Source organism: Peromyscus eremicus, chromosome 23, assembly GCF_949786415.1.
Source record: "Peromyscus eremicus chromosome 23, PerEre_H2_v1, whole genome shotgun sequence".
In the NCBI taxonomy this organism is placed as follows: Eukaryota; Metazoa; Chordata; class Mammalia; order Rodentia; family Cricetidae; genus Peromyscus; species Peromyscus eremicus.
In genome coordinates, this window is record NC_081438.1 from 5,738,244 (window position 1) to 5,755,770 (window position 17,527).

Consider the following 17,527-nt stretch of genomic DNA (forward strand, 5'->3'; position numbering starts at 1 on the left):
CCTTCCGTCTGTTTCTTAAAACTGCTGGTCAAAGGGATGGCATTAAGTTGCCCAGACCCAGAAGTTCCATCAAGAACACATACCACAGCACCACTCCTCAGCCGGTACCTCCTGATTTCAGACTTGTGCTCATCTGACATGACCACGCTAGCTTCTGGAAAAACAGTTCAAGGCTTGCACCAGCCACTCACTCCATGTGCTGTTCAAGGACTTGCCTGTAACACCTTGAATCGCATAAAACTATGAACTGCGTGAATCTACTAGCAGCAGAGTGGTTAAGGAATAGTACAACCATCAGATGGAGTACCAGGTCGGGAGGCAGTTAAATGACTGATAGAAGTATACTGTGCATGCGCAAGGCGTATACATATGCGTACTTAAACACACATAGAAATTAGTGGGGAAGCAGGTCTCCAACTAGTAAGTATTTCTTGCTGTCGAAGAAACCTTAATGTGTCACTATGAGGAGTGGTTCAGAAGGAAAAACTAATTTGGACTTTGAATTTAGTAAGCATCTGTACTTTTTTTTTTTTTTTTTTTAACATTAGCACTGCTTTTTATGGGGAAAGATTAGCTCGAAAGAACAGCAGTATCCCAACAGGAGCCTGACTGGAAAGGTGGTATGACGCATGACGAGGGGGGCTGTGAGTGGAGCTCAGCTCGCAGAGTGCTTGCGTAGCATTGTGCGGAAGCCCTGGGTTCGAGTCTCCGCACCACATACAACTGGATTCGGGAGGTACAGGTAGGACGATCCGAAGTCCAAGGATATCCTCGGCTACTCTGGGGCTACCCTGGGCTACTTGAGAACCTGCTGGGAAAAGCCAAAGGCACAGGGACGGAGCAATCCGCGCAAGTCTGCAGTACGGATGGCGGCGGCAGCGCACCGGGAAGGGCAGGTGGGCATCCACCCAAACTGGAAAAACCTGAGGCTGCTGCTGAATTGCGTACGGCTGAGTTCCGGCGCCCCGGGGCTCCTTCGGCCACGGGGAAACCGAGGCCGAAGGAGCGGCCGCGCGCGCGCGCAGGCGACCAGGGTGCGTCCTACGGATCCGAATCCGGAACGGCTACCCGTTCGGCCAGGAGCGTCGGGCTCCCGGGGTCACGGGGCTCGGAGGCGACTTCCGCCCGGCGCTGACCTCTCGGACGCGGCTCCGCAGCAGGCCGCCGCCGCCTCCCTTCCGTCGGGCCAGCGTGGAACGGCTCACTTCTCTGGACCGCGGCGGCCGCGCTCGCCCGGGACTCGGTCGGGGCGCAGGCGCACTGCGCGTGCGTGAAGAGGGCGCGGCCGACCGGGGCTGCGGCTGCGCAGAGGCGGGGCCAGCCGCCGCGCCTGCGCAGTGGTGGGGCGGGGCGGGAAGGAGGGAGGCGGTGGCACCGGCGGCGGCTGCTGAGGAGGAGGAGGAGGAGGGTGGGGGGAGCGAGCGGAGGGAGGTGTTTCTGTCAGTTCCGGCTGTTTGTTCGGGAAGTGGATCCGCCGCTGCCGGAGCAGCCGGGAGGGAGCTGCGGATCGCGAGGCCAGGACCGACCCCGCCCGCCCGCCCGCCCGCCCGCCAGCGCGCGCCGCCCCCGCCCGCCATGGCCCGGGACTACGACCACCTCTTCAAGCTGCTCATCATCGGCGACAGCGGTGAGGGCCGCAGGGGCCGGAGGCGCTCAGGGCCCTGCCGGGCGCGGCCCGCGGGGGCCCTAGGCGGGCGGGCGGGCGGGCGGACGGGGAGGCGCGGCCCGCGCGGGGCGGGAGTCGCGGAGCGCGGCGGCCGCAGGCCCGGGTTGGGGGGGGGTGCAGTCAGGGGCTCGGCCGGGCTGTTCCTCTGCGGGTCGGGGTGCCGAAGCGCGCGGGATGCACGCCCCGGCGCTTGCTCCTGCCTCACGTGTGACCTTGGTCAAGTCGCGCGATCGCTAGAGTTGGGGAGACCCGGGTTCGAGTCCCGGGCAGACAGGCTTTTTCACTCCGTGACCTTGGGCAAGTTGGCCTCACCTCTCTGAGCCTCAGTTCCTGCATCTGAGAAGTGGGGGCTTGCTAAACTGGGCGTTGAGAGTATTCGGTTGAGCTAAAAGTAAGGAAAGTGCTTAGCGCCTGGCCCGATGGAAAGTAACCCCTAAGTAACTGTTAGTGTTGTCAGAATGAGTCTCCCCGTGAGGACTGAGCCCTCTGTGAAATGGGGGTATTTCCAGGACCTGTCCCTCCGGGTTGCTGTGCGTTTGGATGAGGCGCGGCAGGTAAAGCCATAAGCACATTCCTGCAGAATCGTTGCAAAGTCTTTGGTTGGTTCGGTTCCCTCATCTGTAGAATGGAGTAGTAGTAGATCTGCTTGACGCGGCTGATGTTAGTTAGCACGCAGCTGATGTTAGTTAGCACGCACAGTGATGAGAACAGTGTCTGGCACACAGTGGGTGGACAGCGTTTGCAGTTGTTACCTTCCTGCAATACCAGAGGGGGACCCGGGGATGCTTCATCCAATATTCTAAGTGCTTCGTCCACATACACACTCCTTTCAGTACCGCTCCATCGCTGATTCATAGAGCAACTTCTGGTACCCAGTGCTTAAAATGCATGTGTTCGGTGAATGAACACAGAGCAGCCTTAGGAAAGTTAGACTGGTTTCTGGCCAAGGATGAAGCATTTTAGAGATGTTTGGAGTATGGCAGGTGAGCAGGTCTATGGAGTGACGTTGAGTTCAGGGAGGCAGGTCCCAGGATGCTTATGGGAGTGTAGCTGAGGTGCTAGGACTATAGGATGTTTTGGAAGGAGGCTGAGGAGCAGCCAATTCTATAGATTAGACTTCAGTTGAGTGTGGGATAGAGGGTCATGTGACTTGAGACAGCCAAGTTGGTGGTAGAGCCTGTGGATCATTAAGGAAATGAAGCAGCAAGTCCCTTGAGACTCCGGATGTAGGTTTGGGTGGCAGTGTCATAGATGGGTCATTCAAGTGAGTGGTTTTTGGTCTCACCCGTGAAGCTGGGTTGGGATGTGGTTGGTGGTTTGGATCCAGTGGAAGGTGGCTGAAGTTTCAGTGGTTGCTGGTGGAGGGAAGATCTCGGGAAAAGTTAGGGCCCAACCAGTGAGGTGGAAGAGTAACAGTGGGCGGGGATGGAGTTAGAAAGGTGGAGGGCTGCTGGGTTGTAGTTTGAATGAAACAGAACTGAGCAAGCTGTGTAAACTTGAACTTGGACATAGCCTATGGCATTCCTCTGGACTCTGAGGATTTGCTTTTTCCTCTGGCCTTGGTTCTGAGTAGTTTGACGGTATGGTGATCTCTTTCCTTTTGTAGTTAAAGTCAGCCTGCTGTGGTCAGAGGTCTTTACCCTTCCTGAAGATGTCTTGTGCCAGACTCAGCAAGAAGATGTAGCTTGTTGGCTTTTCTGTGAAACCCAGAAGATGGTTTTGGCTTGCTTTCTTACAGTGTATTTTACATGATGTATTGATTTTTTTTTTCCCCCTCAGAAGTCAGGTGTGGGAGAAGACGCCTTGGTCAGGGACTGTGTGGCTCCCAGTTCAGTATGAGTGTGTAGGCCTGGGTTGTGGAGAGGAGGGAGACACTTTGATGTCTCCTGACACTGAGCTGAAACGCCAGAGCTGAACACTTAGGGAACTGGGAGATGGTAGCCAGGGGAGTTGGAAATAAGGTCTGCAGCTGGGCGGGGAGCCTGACACATCACCTGCGTGCCCTGGCCCCCTGAGTGTGTGCTTCTTAAGGTCTATCAAGTGATTCACAGACACTTTCTCATCTGATTCTCACCCATGGCCTCTGTGGTTTGTCAAATAAGGAAACTAAGGCTTAGAGGAGCTGCCTGCCTGCCTGCCCCACATCACACGGCTTTCGGCAGCAAAGCCGGGAGCCAGGGTTGGTCTCCGCCAACACTGCCAGGGCAGGTCTCCGCCAACACTGCCAGGGCAGGTGGTGGTGGGCCGGCAAGCTGTAGGCCCTCGGTGCTAGCTGCTTTATAACCCGAGTCCTCCTTCCCGCCGGACCACACCGTACACACTTCTGGGATGCCTTCCCTGGCTTGGGTATCTCTTCTTGGTAGCCGAGGTTCTCTACTTTCTTCTTAGCTGTTGTGGCATTGACTTTGGTTTATAACCGTGCCCACTGATGCCAGTCACTCTCGTTCTTAGAACCTGGAGGCTGGTGTGCCATCCGAGACCTGGTTAAACCCCTTACCAGATGAGTAGACTGGAGCTGGGAGGCGGGCATGGCTTGGCTGAGGTTACACGAGAAGGTGGTCACTGAGGCAGGATTGAAGTTGATAGCGCTTCACTTGAGTTTACGGCAGGCCGGTGCTGAAGCAGAGAAATTGATGGGTCTGTGGCCTACGAGGGAAACAGCGGGACAAAGCCGGGGTGAAGGCCCAAAGGCAGACAGAGGGGGTGACGGCCAAGGGTGAAATTGCTCGCCTGCCAAGAGGCCACAAGTGTGCTGAGGTGTGCCCGTGCCCCTTGCAGGGCAGCAGACCGTAGCGCTAGGTGGCTGGCGGGAAGTACTGCTGTGGTGAGAGTATGCCTCGCACTTGTTTGCTGGGCGCATGTGCAGGGTAGACAGCAGCTGGGCTACCTGGGAGGAGGCGTGGTCTCTGTTCCTCTCGGGAGCACAGTGCTGGAGATTGGTGCAGGTCTATGGCAGCAGACCCTGCCGTGACTAGTGGTCATCCTGCAGCCAGGGACTTCAGGTCATTTCATTGTCACTGCCGATGGCATCTTTCTCTTGTCTATTACGGTCTGAGACTCGGATAAATTGAATAATAATAACAACAGTAATATTAATAGTATTGCACGTCTTTAATCCCAGCACTTGGGTACACAGGCAGGTGGCTCTCCGTGAGTCTGAGGCCAGCTTGGTCTACATTGGGAAGTTCCAGGACAGCCAGACTCTGTCTGAGGGAAAAAAGATTCTGCTGTCTCCTGCCCCTAAGGTGTGAAAGCTGCTTCATGGCACTTGGTAATGCTGCTGTAATAGCATGACGTTCCCCGGCTTTCATCGAGACTGATATTTGTTCGGCCATCAGTTTGTGGAGGGTGTTTAGGTGGTAGGTATTAAGTGCTGGGTTTAGCTCCCAGCACCGAGTGGATGCATAGGGTGAAGGCGGCAAGGTCTAGGTCTTAGTGCTTAGGGAACTCACTGCTTAATGGCCAGACATGAGCTTTTAGCTGAGTAAGCTGGACCTAGAAGGCTTCAGGAGGAAGCGGAGGAGGCCACAGGGCCAATGGGGTGTTAGTGTCAGGCAGAACACCCCGAGGACCAGCCCAGAACTTGGGCTCTCCTTGAGTTTAGCAGGAAGCCTCGTGGCAGCACAATGAGGAAGTGGTGCTGAGCCCTGGGCGCCGGAGGGCTGAGCAACAGGTGCCCTGGATGCTCAGCTGTGTGCTCAGGAGCCCAGCATCCTCAGACCCTCTGGGGAAGGTAGGACCCTAGGACCCGGGTGGACTCAGAGAAGCAAGTTCTGGGTGGCCCTGACAACTTGCTCACTGGAGATGGCCTGGAGAGGATGTCTGGGGTTAGGTTAGAGAAACCAGTGTTTCTACAGCAGCTCAGTCTGCAGCAGTGCTTTGCAATCTTGGTTATTTGAGGGCGGGGGGTGGGGCAATGCCGTCTCTGAGAATTGGAGTCAGACTCTGGGTTTCTCATGATAGGCACATCCACTTCAAATTTACTTTCAGTCGCAGGGCATTTATGGGGTCCTAGGTTAGGATGTGGTACGTTTGAAGGCATTTGTTAGAACAGAACAGAACAGAAAGGATGGCTGTACCAGCTCTGGGATCAATTGATGTTCCTGAAAAAGATGCAAGAGAATGATGGGCTGACATCCACTGGCTTCTGGCTGCTTCTGTTTTAAGTCATGCTTCATCACTGGGCGACATTGTGTTTGTTCTTGTGTGGCAGTTCCACAGAAGTGAGGATACTCGGTCACTGGGTCTGGGGTATTTAAATTTTTCTTGGTATTGTCAAACTGCTTTTCAAAGAAACTGAAGTCATTTGCATTTCTACTAAACGGGCTGAAAGTGCCCCCATCAAGGGCTAAGAATATAGCTCAGGTAGTAGAGTGTTAGCCTCACATGCACAAAGTCCTGGGTTCAATCCCCAGCACACCTATAAACCCAGCATTTGGGAGGTGGAGATAGAAGAATTGGATTCAAGGCCATCCTGTGCTACACAGTGAGTTCAAGTGTGGCCTGGGCTACATAATACTCTGTCCCCACCCCACTCCCACCCCCAAAAAACAGAGGGAGAAGGGAAGGGTAGAAAGGGAAGGAGCAAGCCAACAAGCCCTTAGGATGCCAGCAGAGGTGCTTGGCAGGCCTGGATTTGGATCTGTGTCTGACCTTTGGAGGCATCTTAGGTCAGCTGCTCATTCTTCAGGTCCTGCTCTCCTCATCTGAGGAGACACAGTCGGAATTCTGGGAGCATCACGAGCTGCCATGCAGACTTGAGTGTGTGTTCTCTTTCATTCTGAGGTTGCTTGATCTAGCCACTTTTGGATAGTGGGGACAGGAGGACAGGACAGGAGGACAGGAGGACAGGAGGCAGGTAGGTGCACTGGCCAATCAGAACCGTGTGTGTGGCGATCAAGAGGAAGGCAGGTTAAGGCACAGCCAGGTGCTGCTGTGCCAAGTGCAGTGGTCCAAACACTCATGGGTGGAAGCCAAGTAGGTATCCAGCAGACTCCTTGTGTAGATGATTTTTCCTTGGGTCGCCAGCTCACAAATAATGACATGGAGACTTATTAATTATGAAAGCTTGGCCTTACCTTAGGGTTTGTTCCTAACTACTTCTTACAATCTTCATTAACCTATACTTTGAATTCTGTGTTCCATCGTGTAGCGTGGTACCTTGTCTCTCCGTCCTGCCCATCCTGCTTCCTCTGCACTGGCTGGCTGCTCTCCCTCATGCCTAGATTCTTCTTCCTACTTCCTCTCTCTGCCCAGAAGTCCCGCCTAGACCTCCTGCCTAGCTATTGGCTGTTCAGCTCTTTTTATTAACCCAATCACAGCAATACATCTTCATACAGTGTATGATGTCTCACACCACCCCTGCCTCACTCATTCAGCCATACTGACTCAGTTAGGGGTCGATGACTGACAGCTGGTTCTGGTCATGTGGGCCTCAGTTTCTTCACATGCAGAATGCCCTGATAAAACTGAGGACTCTCTCCAGCTTTCCGGTTCCTTGCAAACTGAAGTGTCATGAGATTTGCTGAGGCCCTTGCTGAATCCGGAAGCAGGATTCAGTGGACCAGTCTCGTTTGGTTGACCTTCCTCTTGCTTGTCTCTGTTGTCTGGGGCAGGCTTCAGAACAGGGCCTGGGCGTGAGTGGCTGTCATGTCCCCCAGAGGATTTGAGAGCAGCTTGTCTTACATGAGGACGAAGGAAAAGGTCAGCGATTGACTGGAAGAGATGTTCTTGGTGTGTGCCGAGATAGGTTGGCCCTGAAGAGTTCTGGCCCCGCTGGGCTTCTTAGGGAGGACAAAGGATGGTCTCCCGGAGCCCCTCCCACTGCTCACCTCCATGCCTTCTCTCTTGCAGGTGTGGGCAAGAGCAGCTTGCTGTTACGATTTGCAGACAACACCTTCTCAGGTGAGTCTTCCTGGGTGCTGCTGGGGTGCTTGGGTCTGAAATCTCCTACCCTGTTCGAGAACCCACTGCTTCTGTCTGACGCAGGAGACTTTATCATTCAGGTTGTTGGATGAGGGCAAGTGGGGTGAGGCTTGGGTGAGAATTCTGCGCCTGCTGGTCCTCACTTCCCTACCAAGGGTCCATTTGTGCCCCACATTTAGGAGTTTTTAGTCTTACTCGATAGTCCATGTCTAATAGGAAGATGTCCACAATGTAAGATGACAGTTGTCCCTGCACTGTCCCTCTGCTGCCCTGGAGCCTCTGTTCAGGGTGTGGGTGTGGGTGTCCTTTCCTGACCCCACCTGCTGTTCAGAAACATGCTCCAGCCTTGCTGTGCACAGACCCCCACCCTGGTTCTGATTGTTTTTAGACAGTGTCTCCCTATGGATCTCTGGTTTGGCCTGGAACTTGCTATGTAGACTGGGTTGACTTTGAACTCACAGAGACCCACTTACCGAGTAGGGAGGTTAAAGGCATACATGCTACATGCCCAGCCTTCCTTTCGTTCTGTAGTGGCTGGGAAGGTTGCTCATGTCTGGATGCACTGGCCTTCACTAACACCACTCAGGGCAGTGGCTTCTGGTTACATCTGTTTTAATCAGTGCTGCATTGCTGGGATACATTGTTTCTTCGTGTACACGCAGAACTGAGGTTACTAGGTCACAGGGTCTAAGAGTGTTTAAACTTTGCTTGGTACTGCCAGATTTCTTTTTAAAAAACCTTTTGTTTATGCCAGGAGGTGGTGGTGCACACCTTTAATCCTAGCACTTGGGAGACAGACACAGACAGATCTCTGTGAGTTCGAGGCCAGCCAGGGCTGTTACACAGAGAAACAAAAAACCCTTATCTGACTGAAGCTGAGGGCAAAGGGGACATGTCATGTGTCTTAATTACTGTTCTACTGCTGTGAAGAGATACCATGATCACCGCACTGAAAGGAAGTATTTAATTGGGGGCTTAGCTTACAGTTTCAGAGGGTCAGTCCATTATCATCACGGCAGGGAGCATGGCGGCCTGCATTGCGCTGGAACAGTAACTGAAAGCTGTCTCTTGATTCATAAGCAGAGGGAGGGTGAGCGGGTGAGTGAGCCTAGACCTGGCATGGGCTTTTGAAACTCCCAGTGACACACTTCTTCCAACAAGGCCACACCACCTATTCCTTGAAATCCTCTCAAACAGTTCCACTCCCTGGTGACTAAGCCTTCCAATATGTGAGCCTATGGAGGCCGGTCTTAGCCAGACCACCACACCGTGGGGTGTGTGTGTGTAGGTCGGGGGACACTGGGGACTTGGTTCCCTCCTTCCGTCATGTGGGATTGAACTCAGGTCGTCATGCTTGGCAGCAGGCACTCTACCCATCTGAGACACCTCACCAAGTTCCCAGTGGCTTTTCAAGGAAGCTGTGGTCATCTATGCTTCTGTCAGTTCGTTTTCTCTCTGACTGTATCTGGGTGTTTTATCTGCACGTGTGTCTGTGGTTGTGAGTTTCATGTGGGTGCTGGGAATTGAACCCAAGCCTTCTGTTGGGGTGTGGAGCAGCGTCTCTGGGCTGTGACAACCAAAGTTGTCTCCAGATTACTCCATGTGTCCTCTGGGGAACAAAGCCACCCTGGTTGAGAACCACTGGTCTTGAGAACCTGTTTCCAGCTTTCTTCTCATGCTGTGTGTTGACTCTGTTTTGCTTTGCGTGTTCACGTGTGAGGAGCTGCTTGCCCTGGAGATACCAGACGCCGGCCTGGTTTCTGGGGGCTCGCCCTGGTTTCTGGGGGCTGTGTCTCCACCACGTTTGCTAAGCTTTCCCGCCAACTTCCTGCTTCCGTTTTTTTGCCTCACCTTGAACTTTGGCCTTTCCCATGCCCTTGCCACCCATCACGTGGTCATCTGTGTCTGTTTTTTGAAAGAGTCCCTGCTGTGTTCCGGATGGAATGACAAACATGCTTTTAGGCAGGCCTGTGTAAGCCTGCACCATACTGGACCATGGAAGTCGGCAGCCGCTCTTAAATGCGTCTTCCACACGGATGTCCGAAGCGCCATTTCAGTAGCATCTTGTGCGCGGGTGAAACCTCATGGCCCACTGTCACACACACGGAACAACAGTGCGCACTCTCACAATGGCACAAAGGCCTGGAGGACCGGCCCTGACTCCTCACTCACCACCCACCCCGGCCTTAGCCTCACAGACCCCAGACTCACCATGGATATTTTGCTGCCATCTCCCCAGGAAGGTGCAGTGTTGGGTCCTCAGTCAATTTTGAAGGGTCACCCTCCCCCCCCACCCCCCCCAAAAAAATAGAAAAGAGAAGCCCAGGATGACTAGGTCTGCTGTATTCTCGGGTCACAGCCGCCATGTCGCTGCCCTGCCTTTCGCTTCCATTTTAATTTCCTTGGTAGCATGTATTTCTGAACCTGTCTCCTCTTTGTGTCACTGGGTCCTGTCTTACTTGCATCGTGGGCCTGTTAGAGTAGGTGTGTTTTCTTTGTTCAGGGCTCTGTCCTTAGGGCCTTGCCTGTGGGGCTCATACAGTGAGATGGGGTGGGGTTCTGGGGACCAGAGGGCTCCCTACCCTGAGTAATGGGCTGCGTTCGTACAGGCAGCTACATCACCACAATCGGAGTGGATTTCAAGATCCGGACTGTGGAGATCAATGGGGAGAAGGTGAAGCTGCAGATCTGGGACACAGCGGGGCAAGAGCGCTTTCGTACCATCACCTCCACGTGAGTCCCTTGGACCCTTGTCTTGGATGTTTGCGTGACGTTGAGTGACAGTGTGGAACAGAAACAGTGTGGTAGAAATGTCACTGTGTGTGAGGAAGTGAGGCTGGGGTGGTAGCTGGGCCTTCCCTTCCTGCAGGCACAAGAGAAGGCCGTGGTGTGCTGTGGGGGCCACTAGGGCTTGGGACGTGCAGTGGCTGAGCACCTGGCCCTGGTACCTGCCATGATACAGACTGTGTGCCCTCCTCGTGGGCACTCGGTTTTTCTGGCCGGCAGCTCCTTTCCCTTCAGGTGGCTATAGCAACAGTATTTGCCTCACTGGGTAGTAGTGACAAGTCCTTCCCTGGCGCCCAGTGAGCTGCTGACAGTTATTGTGGGTGTCAGTTCTGTACAGTCTCTGTCACCCGCTCTGACTCCTTAGAGACGGCTCTCCCTCTCTGGAGGCCTGGGAGACCATAGGTATGTGGGCCCCTCTTCTACCGCCAACGTAGTCTGGGACATCTGTTGTCTAGCGGGTCGCCTTCCTTTGGGGTGCTTGTGGAACTCAGCTGCCCACTGGAAACCACTCCATGTTGAGTCCTGTAGACGTGCTTCTTGGGTGTCTGTGAAACAGTGTGGAGTTCTAATTCTGCTCTGTGTGATCTCTAGTTAGGATTTGTCTGAGTGCTAAGGCTTAAGTCCAGGGCTCCTGCTCTGGCCTCTTTATGGGTCACTTCTGGTTTTCTGTGTGCTGTGCTTACTGTTTCCCCATTTTACAGACAAAGGTGTGCGTGTGTGTCTGTGTGTGTGTGTGTGTGTGTGTGTGTGTGTGTGCGCGCGCGTGTGTGTGCGTGCGTGCGCGCGTGTGTACACATTTGAGACAGGGCCTCACTGTGGACCCGTGGCTGCCCTCTAGCTCAGAGACATCTACCCGTTTCTGGACTAAGTGGCCGTCAGGTGAGTAAGGCAGTAGGTGTGAGACCCTTGGGTCAGAAGACTGGGAGCCCTGTTGTCTTCCACCCCGGCCCAGCCTAGGCCTTTCCCTGGCCAAAGCTCTCCTGGAGTGCTGGAGTGGCAGGAGCTAGGGCAGTGATGTGCCATTTCTTGGTGTCTTCTGCAGAGGTAAGGTTACAGAGGCATTCTGCTGCAGGAGTGGCTTCTGTCCATGTGGTTCCCATACCTGCCCCAGAGGCACCCAAGCTGTGCTGTGTGCTGAGCCGGTGCTCAGGGCAGCGGTTTGCTAGGGACCAAGGCAGGGTGGTTCAGGGGTTCCAAGCTGAGATAGTGGGACTGTGGGGCTCCCTCAGAGCCTTGGACCAAGTCGGTAGATGGAGTAGGGTGTCCTGGGAGGGCTCCACTGTGTCTGAGGGTGGACAGATGCTCGGGCAGTGTGCAGCAGGGCCCTGGTGTCCTGCCCTTGGACTGCCTTGCCCTGCCCACCCACTCTTGGTTCTGCCCCCTCATCTGGGGCTCCAGATGGCTGTGGAGGAACACCAGTCCTGATAATAAGAGCACCCAGCACTGTCTTCACACTGCTCCCAGCCTTGGGGTGGCATCTGTTATCTCCTCTTCCTCACAGCCACCCGCAGAAGTTTGTCCTAGCACCCCTATTTTATAATTGAAGAAACTGAGGTAAGGGGTAGGGATGGAAAGAAACCAGGTAGCCTGTCCAGAGTCCACGGCTTTCAGAGATGGGACCAGGTTTGACCGTTGTCCTCAGATAGGTCTTGACTAGAGAGAGGTGACTAGATGGCTCGGTGCCCCTTACCAGTCTGGCTGTGGATCCTGGTGTAGCCATCTTGGAACCCAGGCTGGGGAAGAAGTGCTGTCCAGTAGAGGTGCATGGGAGGAGCCTGCCCTCGGGGTTTGGAGTCCTGTTGTTCTAAGACCGTAGTGATCAAGGATGGGTTGCTTTAGAGACAAGGCTCTCAGAAAACGGCTTAGGCGGTTAGGTAGAGTGGGCCAGGCGTGGTGCTTGGCCGCTGGCCCTGTGCTTCAGGGTTGGTGCTGCCGTCTGGCCTTCTGGGGACCAGATGTTCAGAGGGGAGTGGTGGCACCTCCTTCCTTCTAGAGCTTCGGCAGGTTGGGGTGTGCAGCTTGACCTGAGTCCTTCCTACAACGGCTGGAGGCCTGTGTCGCCTCTACACTCTCTGTCCCTGGGGCAGTGAGCCAAGAGCAGGAAAAGAAGCGTCACCTGCCCACCAGGGGAAAGGGACACACCTTGCCGTGGCTTCTTGTAAGGTGCAGCCTCCAGGAATGACATTTTACTACCAAGATTTCAAAGTGTGAATGTTTAAATAAACCAGGATGGGGATAACATGATGTCAGACACAAAAACTGCCTGAACTATAAAAATAAAAGGAGAACTTCAAAGAAGTTTCCAGCTGGTGGTACACTCAGTCACCTACGGTGACTCTTCCTGTCTGGTCCATCTCAGACTCTTCCCAGCCTTCTCCACTGCTGCAGGGACAGGCCTGAGAAGCCAGTGCTGTCCAGCTGGTCAAGCTTGGCTGTGGCTGGTGGTCAAGGCTGGGTGCAGGCCTTGGCCCTGGCCCTGGGCACCTCACCTTCCCCAGGCACTGTCCGGCTGTGGCAAGCGGGTCCCAGGGAAGCAGCTTCTCTGCCCTGGGCCGAAGCCCTGATGCACATCTTGGCCTTACAGGTACTATCGGGGGACCCATGGGGTCATTGTGGTTTACGACGTCACTAGTGCCGAGTCCTTTGTTAATGTCAAACGATGGCTTCATGAAATCAACCAGAACTGTGACGATGTGTGCCGAATATTAGGTGAGGCTGGACCCCGAGGGGGGGATGGTGGGAGAGCGGGGGCTGGTGCCCTTGCCCGGGGGTTGACTGTGCTCTGTCTTCAAGTGGGTAATAAGAATGACGATCCTGAGCGGAAGGTGGTAGAGACAGAAGACGCCTACAAATTTGCTGGGCAGATGGGGATCCAGCTCTTTGAGACCAGTGCCAAGGAGAATGTCAACGTGGAAGAGGTAAGCTCTGCCTGATCCCCATCAGGGGGTTAGGTGAGGACCCGTGCACCCTCAGCAGACCTCACTTCTCTACCACAGCGCTCTCCCCACTCAGGTCTGCTCAGGTGTGAGTGACCAGCAGTTACTTAGTGCCCACTGCCGGCTGCCGCTGTGCAGGCCCCCAGTGTGTCTGAGCTCAGCTGTCCTCTGAGGTGGGATCCCCTCACTGAACGGCCCTAAGAATCAACCAGGGAGAGCTGGCATCAAGCCCAGATCTTTGCCAGCCCAAAGCCTTGCAGGTTCTATCCCAGCGGCTTCCCGTCAGCCCTCTCACCCACCACCTCCTCTCTGTCCCTCTGGGTTGCTTGCTTTCCCGGCCTCTGAGCTCAAGTGGGCGCCTGCTGAGAGGTTCCTAGGGTTTGTGGACCGAGCGTCCACCCAGGAGGCCTCTTTTTCACTTTAGCTCCACCTGTTGAAGAGCAGCTGTGATTCTGAGGGAGAAAAGCTAGAGCTTTTGCCACAAGCCCCACTTGGCCCACTCACTGGCCCCAGGAGTCTAGAAGTACCAGGGAAATTGGGTTCCCACTGCTTTGGAAACACAGGCTCCTCAGAGCCGGGCCAGGACCCACACCTGGGACTGAGCTCCGGGTGATTCACTTGTTCATCTGTGCACAGGAGTGAGGTGGTTCCCCAGGTTGTGAGGATCAAGCGAGCCAAGTTGTGCTTGCTCAGTAGATGGAGATGGTGAACGCAGCTGTTTGTAACAAAGATTTGTGTGGAGTGTGTGCAGTTCACACGTACAGGATCCAGAAGAGGGCATCAGAGCCCATGGAGCTGGAATGAGAGGTGTTTGTGGGGCCCAGCTTGTGATGGGGGTGCTGTGATCCGACCCCTGGTCCACATGACACCGAGTCACCTCACCTCTGGTTTTGAGGACATCAGTGTTGTCAGGCCTGTGGCTTGGTGGCTGCCCCAGCCTCGCTGAGTCCTGGCAGCAGGACTTTGGCAGTCAGGGAAAGGTTTAGACACAGGCATTGTCTGGCCCCAGGTACAGTGAGGGGGACAGCCGGCGCTTCCTCCCATCTACACGCAGAACTACGGACTTTTGTCAGAGGTTCTGGTGGGTTCTTCCTGTTTTAAAAAGGACTGGATAGACGGCTCAGTGATTGAGATTGTATGCTTTTACAGAGGACCTGAGTTCAGTTCCCAGTACCCATGCCAGGCAGCTCACAACCGCCTGGAACTCCAGCTCCGTGGGTATGGCACTCACATGCACATACCACAGACAGGAAAAAAGACCCCACTCCCTCCTCCTAAAGCAGCCCTTCTCCACCTGGGGGTCATGACCCCTTTGGGGGTCGAACAACCCTTCACAGGGGCCGCATATTAGATATCCTGCACATCAGATATTTAATTATGATTCATAAAAGTAGCAAAATTAGTTATGAAGTAGCAACAAAGTAGTTAGGGTTGGGGGTCAGCACACCAGGAGGAACCGTGACAAAGGGTGGCAGCGTTAGGAAAGCTGAGAACCGGTGCCCTAGAGTGTGTTTTGAGGGCACATAGTACACCCCAGTAACCCTAGCACCGGGGAAGCAGAGGGAGGAGAATGGTGAGTTTAAGGCCAGGCTGGGCCACACAGTCACAGTCAGACACCCCGACACACACACAGGTTGTGAGGACATAGACAGAGTTCACAGAGGAACAGAAACTTGCCTGGGGAGGTGGCTGTGCTGGCCAGCAAGGGCTCCGCACTAGGTCTCAGGTCAGCCTTGCCCTGTCACCTCTCCAGATGTTCAACTGCATCACGGAGCTGGTTCTACGAGCAAAGAAAGACAACTTGGCAAAACAGCAGCAGCAACAACAGAACGATGTGGTGAAGCTCACGAAAAACAGTAAACGAAAGAAACGCTGCTGCTAATGCCCCAGTCCACCGCAGAGACTGCACTGCACCCTCCCCAGCCCGAGGCCTCGGAGGCTCCTCGGGGACAGTCTCAGTTTAGTGCCGTTATTTAAAGAATTCTCTCCACGTTTTTTGTACCGGGAGGCGCCATCGGCACTTCCTCCCCTTTCCCCTCGAGTGCCAAGAAGGTGTTGGACAAGCCTGCCCTTCCCACTGGTGCCCATCTCCCTGCTGAGGCGCCTGGACCTGTCGAGGACGCTGCCAGCTGAGCGGACTGATTAACCAGTTTGTACATAGTGTATATTGCATTAACCAGCTGCACACCCTCAGCCTGCTCTGGCTTTTGCCTCCTTCCTGCCAACCTGCTGCAACAGACCCTCCCAAGCCCTCCTGTCCCATCTCGACGGCAGCTTCCCGAGGAGCCAGCCTCATGTCCTAGCTGAGTCTTTGGCCAACCTGGGCCCGTGGAGTGCACTCTACATGGTTCCTGCCCTACAGCTGCTCTGGGAGCTGGGGAACCTGGCTCCACACAGGCCCCGCCCTCGGCTGGCCCTAGGCCTTCAGTTCCACAGAGGAAGTCAGTCTTGCCCATTTGGCCAACAGGTTTCTCATTCTGCCTTCTAGATGCCTCTGCTACAAACCAGGGGAGCTGTGGCTTCTCACTTACCCAACATGTTTCAGTTCCAGCAGAAAGGTAGGGTACCTGTGTTCAGAGATGGAGCTTGTAAGGGGGAGCCTTATTTTAACAGATAGCGCCAAATGAAGCCAAATCAAGCGAATTAAGTTCCTCAGTTATTTCCGTGAGACGACTTGATTGGCTCACTAGCAAAAGTTGTGACTGTCCCACTTTGGGTTCAGTACTTTTAGAAAAGGTGTATGGCTTCTGTCCACTGTGGGGTTAGGCTCTTTCCCTTCCCTGGGAAAAGAGGAGCTTTGCACCCTTGCTCCCAGGGGAGCCAGTTTGTAATGTACCGGGCACCTTGACACATGCAGGGGGTGCTGGGTCTGGGAGGGCTCCTCCAAGCGGGGACAGACCTATTTTAGAATGAAGGCGGTAGGAAGGTTTCTTGGCCACTGGGAAGAAGTGGCAGTGGGGGTGGGGGCAGCCAGTATTGACCCCCCCCAGGCCCCTGAAGTAAAAATCTGGGTAATCTACATTTGATTACTTCCCCCTTCCCCCAGGACACTTGGTTCCCTCTCCCCTAAAGGATCACGTAACTGGGAAGAACTGATTTGGACACCATGATGTGTGTTTTAGATTTCCTTTCCTAGGCGATTTCCAGGCAGTCCTGACCGGACAATCATCACAGATTACTGCAGATTTTCCATGTTAACACTGTGGACGGGTTTTTAATCAATAAAACTGGGGCTTTCTTCTCACCTGTCTCTCCACTTGTCCAGATTGTCAAAAGCTGGGGTTCTGTGCGACAGGCCTGTGTTTCTGAGCTCCAGGCTGGGTTTGGGGGCTGTGGGCCTAGGAAGGTAGGTGCCGCGGAGGACACTTCAGGGCCAAGTAGTAGGCGGCTCCGTATGATCCAGGTGAGCTGGGAGTTGAGGCAGATTCTGTTTTCAGGACTGTCTTGGCTGATGGGGCAGAAGGGGTCACACATGCTTCTGAGCATGTGGGAACCAGTGTGGAGGTGTTTGCCAATTCAAGCAATAAGAGGGTGATCTTGGAGCATCCAGCCCAAGTTAGGTGCCTCTGTGGTTTCTGGCACGTGCCTGTTAAGGCCCAGGTGATGGGTGACTTGGTGACAACAGCGTGCCTGTCCCGCAGAGTGTCACATGCATGAGTGGGGTGGGGTAGGGTGAGGGTGGGGGTGGGGGACTCAGGGCTCAACTGGTGTCCTGGTGGACCTGATGTGAAACTCCTGTCAACCAACAAACTTTTAAATGGTTTGCTAGGATTATTTCTGTATTGAAAGTTTCTAATTATGCTTTTTAAAAAAAATACTAAAAATAAAGGTTCAAGCTGCCAAATTTCCTTCTAGGGTCTGTTTGCTCTCCTCCAGCTGTGCTCTGGGTACCTGGCTTCTTCCACTGTTGGGTCCAGCTCTTGTTGATCATAGGTGCCCATCGAGGGGCCTGGGAAACTGTCAAGGGCCAAGTCTGGTTTCTCCATGAATGGACAGCTCAGGATGGTGGTTCCCTTCTGGGCCCAGAGCACATGTGGGAGGATGTCAGGGGAAGCTCCATGTTTATTCTTCACATGCCGGAAGGATGCAGTGGAAGCATCTGCTTAGAGTGAGCTCTTTCAGCTGAAGTTTCTGCCATGCTGGACAAGAGGGTGTGGGGCAAGACCCCGCCACCTTCACAAAGGACCCTCTGGGCTCGGTACTAACCCTGCTG

General features: G+C 54.4%; 1 protein-coding gene across 2 annotated transcripts; it reads left to right on the top strand.

Annotated features, from left to right (window-relative positions):
• The first annotated feature begins 1,540 nt into the window (after positions 1 to 1,540).
• On the top strand, positions 1,541 to 17,162 carry Rab35 (RAB35, member RAS oncogene family). Of its 2 annotated transcripts, XR_009375898.1 has the most exons (7): positions 1,541 to 1,627; positions 7,520 to 7,570; positions 10,201 to 10,324; positions 12,963 to 13,087; positions 13,172 to 13,296; positions 15,068 to 15,872; positions 16,361 to 17,162. XR_009375898.1 is itself a non-coding variant. In XM_059249464.1 (6 exons), exons 1-6 carry the CDS (start codon positions 1,576 to 1,578, stop codon positions 15,194 to 15,196), a joined length of 606 nt encoding a protein of 201 aa, XP_059105447.1. In that variant the 5' UTR covers positions 1,541 to 1,575; the 3' UTR covers positions 15,197 to 15,957. The 2 variants fall into 2 exon arrangements, 1 of the variants encoding a protein (XP_059105447.1); XM_059249464.1 differs by lacking the exon at positions 16,361 to 17,162 and having other exon boundaries at positions 15,068 to 15,957.
• Positions 17,163 to 17,527: the final 365 nt, after the last annotated feature.